The 5714-nt window shown below is 33.4% G+C and overlaps 1 protein-coding gene across 1 annotated transcript; it reads right to left on the bottom strand.

Annotated features, from left to right (window-relative positions):
- Positions 1 to 893: 893 nt before the first annotated feature.
- On the bottom strand, positions 894 to 1256 carry LOC143533062 (uncharacterized). Its single transcript, XM_077027934.1, has one exon. The coding sequence runs from the start codon at positions 1254 to 1256 to the stop codon at positions 894 to 896; it is 363 nt and encodes a 120-aa protein (XP_076884049.1).
- Positions 1257 to 5714: the final 4458 nt, after the last annotated feature.

Below are 5714 nucleotides of genomic sequence, written 5' to 3'. Positions count from 1 at the left end.
GAGAGAGAGCAAGATGAGAGAGAGTTAAGTGTGTGTTTTGGTGGTGTATGGAGTATGTGTGAAATGAATGATTAATGGGTGGTTAAAGGTTTATATATTTATGGATCATGGGCTTAAGCCCATGGTCTTTTTCTTTCTTTCACAACCCAAGTCCATAATCCATATCCATTAACCCAACACTAGTCAGACTTATAATAACTCATATTTCATTTATTAACCGAAACTAGAAAAACGGGATGTTACATTTTGTATGGTAACAATAACATTCATACTCAGCATATCTCACAAATAGCTAAAGTTATTTGTAGGGTCTGTGAATGATGAGATGTAGACAGACCTTACATCTATTCCTAAGGAAAATGCTGCTTACAGTGAGACCCCAGCTCAAAAATAAATCAATAAACAACCAAAAAACATAATGAGAGTTTGGGTCTACCTCTACCCCTCTTCCTCTCTATAATGAGAGTTTCCACTGATCTAACGGGAGACGTTTGTTGCCTTTTTTTTCACATGTCAAAATCATCTCAATCTGCCCTCTCTTTTCTTATCTGATATACTAGCCATCCCCTAGTCTTTCCCGAAACACCTCGTTTCTTATTTAGTCTAATCTTGTGTGCCCACACATCCACATTAGCATCCACATCTTTGCTACCTCCAACTTACGCGCATGTGTCTTCTTGATGGCCCAACAATCTGTTTCGTATAGCATCGTAGGTCTAACCGCAACCATATAAAACTTTCTCTTTAATTTAGTTGGGAACCTCATGTCACACAATACCCCTGTGGCAGCTCTCCATATACACCATCCTGCCTAGACACGATAAACTACATCACTATCTATGCCCCTATCACTTTGTACGTACAAACGATCCTAAGTATTTGAACTTGGTTGACTATGGAACCTCTTGGCCTTCAATGGTGATTTGAACGTCCTCATCATCGTTTGCTCCACAAAAGTCACAGTAATAATACTTCGTCTTTGACCGATTAATCTTTAAACATTTACTCTTTAAAGCAGCTTGCCACTCTTCTAGCCTCAAGTTGAGATCTTGTTTACTCTCGGCGATCAACACAATATCGTCTGCCAAGGGCTTGCACCATTGAACAGACTCCTGGATTAACTTTGACAACTCGTCTAGGACTACTGCAAAAAGAAACCGGTTCGACGTTGATCCCTGATGAAGGGCTACCTCCAAGGGGAAGAAGTCAGTATCTCGAATAGGTGCACGAACGCTTGTTTCAGACTTGGAATACATATCCTTAATTTAGGAACCCCTCTACCCTTAAGGCTATCCTATAGAAGTCGGCGTGGAATATTGTCGTACACCTTTTCTAGGTCAATGAACATCATATTTAGGTTACGCTTTATCTCTATGTACTTTTCCATTATTTTCTTAGGATGTGTATTGCCTCTGTAGTTGACCATCCGAGCATAAAACCAAATTAGTTCGCTGTTACCTGAGTTTCTCGTCTAAGTCTAGCGTCAATAACTATTATGGTTTTACCCAAAGCTTCATAGTAATAATTTCATTTTAATTATATGGATATAGTAAAGTACAATAAAATATCAAAATACTAAAGGTTATATCGTAACTATTCAAATATCAAAATACTATTACATTGAGTTCACTATATGTGTATTTATGAGCTAACTCTAATTGTTTCATATGGTCTCTTGACTTGTAAAATTTAAAACTTCTGCCGTTCTAAAAAAGAAAAATAATAATTTCGAAACTTCTCATTGAAATTGATTTGATCACGGGGTGATGTACAATTTTAATTTGCCACAATGGCACAAATAAAACCAAACTTAACATGGTACGTATTTAATTATTTAAATTATTTTTTTTGGAAGTTTTGATATTGGATTTCAACGATTCACATGATCAATAGTTATAAAACCCGGATTTTAACAAAACCATAAACGAAAAAAACCCGTGATTGGTGTGATGCTACATTCGTTTTTTTTTTTTGTGATTATTAGTGCTTGTTATTCTTCTAGTCGATTGTTTTCTTGTAACACATTTTATGTGGATGGCTATAGTAAATTATAAAACTTTTTTTCCTGTGAAGTTGATAACATGTATATATTATATAATGTCAGTTACAACAACAGTTATCATGCGAGAATTGGAATGTTGTTGTATGAGAAGTTCTATGGGAGACGTAGAAAACTTATTTGTTAGGAGGTGAGATTGCTAAGAATGAATTGGGAAACCTAGAAGTTGTTAAAACTACGAATAGTTTAGTTATTTGGGCAAGTTAGCTAAGTTAGCATATATCTTGATAGTTATAGCATAATTTAGTTATTGCATAACTAAGGTTCACCCATAGTTTAGTTGTCGCTTAATGTTAGTTAGCGCCTAGTATAGTCATTGTATGGATAAAGTTCATGTATAAGTATAGTTTACATATCATCCTGGTTATGCGAGAACTACGCTATGCAATAACTTAGAGATGCAAGGTAGTGCGGTAACTAGGTAGTGCGATAGCTAGGTCATGCAATAACTAAGTTGTGTGATATAATCATGTTATGCAATAGTTGTCCATGCAAGAACTTGGTGAATGATAACTCTTTAAGGAACGATTACTCGAAGTTCTCATTAATTTAGAAATTGATAGTTCATGTGTGAACCTTGTAGGTGTCCAAATGTTCAATAAGGACGACATTACCCTTTAAGCTAAGCAGTTTATTAATACTAGGTGAGTTTCTACACTCTTATTTATGTTATGTTTTGGGCTAGTATGCATACTTACGAAATGAGTTAAAAGAGTTAATGGTTTTGGCTTCTAGCATATGTTATTATAAGGAACGTATATGTAACTATTTATGAATTTATAAAACAAATGTGATAACGAGATGGCATAAATGTTTTAAACTATTATGGGAAGCATACATATGATGTACGGTTAATGTAAGCATGTAGAAGACGTGTAGACCTTGTACATGCTTATATATACTTCATTCATCTCATTAAAAATGTCTATATTTACTTATTTATTTGTCCTATTACAAATGTCTACTTTCAAAATTAATTAGTTAATTTTCAAGTTTACCCTTAAACACACACAACTAGTATTAATAAACAATATTAATGGATCCAATTTTCAATGACATTATTGTCATTTGATAAGAAAAAAAAGTAATCATTCAATCTACCTTAAACTTAATCTTAATGTTTTCAAACCATGAAACTTAAAGAGGGACAGAGGGACTAACAATTGGTCATGCACGACACGTGGAATGCATAATAAGTATAGGGAAGGCATGTAGACCTTGTACATAGTTATGTTATATTAAATCGTCCTACATGACATGTCGAATGTTGATGACAACGTTCATCACCCGACAGAGCTATATATGTGGAATGAATACGTGCACCTTACTTCATTACATATGTTATAATAACAGACATCTTAACCCGTATGCTAAATGATTACATGTTAATTTTACGATTACGTGGCTGACTTTTAGTATGCAGTAAGTATTACATGTTAATATTTTTTAGTATTACATGTTAATATTTTTTACATTATTTCAACAAATAAGGGAAGGCTGTGTGGGGAAAAGTAAGTAAGTAATTGGACAAGACGAATGCATGGGGGAGGGTGCAGGCAGTGAAAGAATATATAGATACAAAGGGATGTATGTAATGTGAGGAAAAAGGTAGGTGGTATATATTCGGAGTGGCAGAGGCAGAGGTTCACGAGGGTGGTGGGGTGTGTGTTTTGGGTTCTATGAAAATAAAATGATAACATGATTGGTGTGCCTCAGGGAATCTCATCTGACAACATCCTTCTGGTTTTTATCTCACACACATACTTGGATATTTTGCACTCATTTATTATTTCAAAATCTTTTGACTTATAATTAATAATAGTCAATTTATGTGACAAGATATATTATAATGAATCTATGGTTCTATGATATGTTAAATGGTTTAATCTGTAAATGAAACGAACTGAAATCGAATAATTAGACCTTGTTCATGTTCGTCTTGTTAATTAAACTTTTATTGAAGAAAATGAAGGATTCACGAACATCTAATCGAACGAAGTTACTTATTTATGTACGCTTAGTAAGGAAATGAACTTGTTTGTGAATAGTTGACGGACACAAATGAACAAGCACGAATGAAAACAGAGTTTTATTTGTTTTGGTTAACTAAGAATGGTCAATGAGAACGAAAGTTCTGGCTGCCAAGTTTGGGTTGGCGTTTTTTTTACATTCATATTTATATGTAAATTTTACATATAAACTAATCAATGAACATAAATGGACATATACAAACACATTGTCGAGCATTCACGAACACAACTGAAAGGAGATAACATCTATTCGTGTTTGTTCATTTAGTTAATCGATCAAAAGAAACTCCTTGTTCATTTATCAAACGAACGAAGATACATGAACTTCTCACTTAATCATCCACGAACGGTTTACAGAACGTTCAATTCGTTTACAACCCTAATTGAAAGTTAAATTGCTACATGGTTTGACAATTTAAAAATCATTCAAGTATTTTAGACGCATCAAAATGTGTTATTCAAAATACTATATTGTTAATGTAATAATATACTTTTTATGAACACTTTTAACACATTAGTAACATCTATATTTTATTTTTTTTCTACATATAATATAACACTTCCAAAAAGTGGTCCCTATTTTTTTTTTAATTTTCTAACACATTGTGAAAGAGTTATACAAAACGTTTAGATCGATCATATAGTATATCAGTTCATCAGTATAAATATCAAGCAATCAAAATAAAGTTGATAGTATAAGTTTATAATAACACCAAAAGTAAACTCAATAAACATGATACACATAAACAAGTTAAACTAAGACCATGTGTTGGGGTGACATCCCTAGCCACCTCAGCCTCTTTTACAACAAACTCCTTTGTCAAACCACTACAATAGAGGGCACCAAGAACAGTTACCTCTTTGGGCACTGATCGGGTAACGAGCGCGAAGGACAAGGAGTGTGGGACTAACTCATTTCTAACCAATCAAATTATTGTTTCATAATTTTTGTGTAAAGAAGATTAAATCATAATTGGGCGTTAATTAAACAATTACGTTTTTTTATGAAAAAGCTAGTGAAAGCTCTAATATCTACGTGACGGGACGTTATTCATATTTTAGTTAAACCACCACGTACGTGCACATAGTCTAAGATATATTGTTTGGTCCTATCAAAATATATTGACTCCATTGGTTAAACACTTTCATGTTTGATTGATGATGGTGTTCTATCATAATGGCTTTGATAAAAATCATATCATAATAGCTTTCATAGAAATCACCAATCTGGTTAAACACTTTCATGTAAAGTGAGAGATGGTGAAATATCATAATTTCATAATTATATGATGGTATTCTTTTGGGTATATGATGAAAGGTGATTGATTTGGTATATGTGAATAGACTGAGTATGGATGGTAAAATATCACATTATGGTATTCAGTTAGTATGTTGTGTAGAATAAATAAAATATTAGATAATGAGATAGTTATGTTAGGCTAGTTCTTATGAATAATTAAGTTAAAACGTCAAGTCACGGCAAAACGGCACCACTTTAACATTGATTGTAGCTAAAACTCTATTACCATGTTAAAGCCCTAATATTTAGCATTTGGACCCCACTATTTCTCTTTTGCCGCTCGTTAGTGTGTTGAAGCTCCTTCACTACAGCCCGGACTTTAACG

The sequence above is a fragment of the Bidens hawaiensis genome, unplaced genomic scaffold (genome assembly GCF_021521415.1).
Source record: "Bidens hawaiensis isolate Kalapana, Puna unplaced genomic scaffold, B.hawaiensis_p1.1 tig00009618_1, whole genome shotgun sequence".
In the NCBI taxonomy this organism is placed as follows: Eukaryota; Viridiplantae; Streptophyta; class Magnoliopsida; order Asterales; family Asteraceae; genus Bidens; species Bidens hawaiensis.
The sequence above is the reverse complement of the archived record's forward strand: the minus strand, read 5'-3'. Positions and strand labels throughout refer to the sequence as shown.

Coding starts and splice junctions, on each gene's coding strand:
- LOC143533062 (XM_077027934.1), bottom strand. CDS start 1,256: ATGTATTCCAAGTCTGAAACAAGCGTTCGTGCACCTATTCGAGATACT.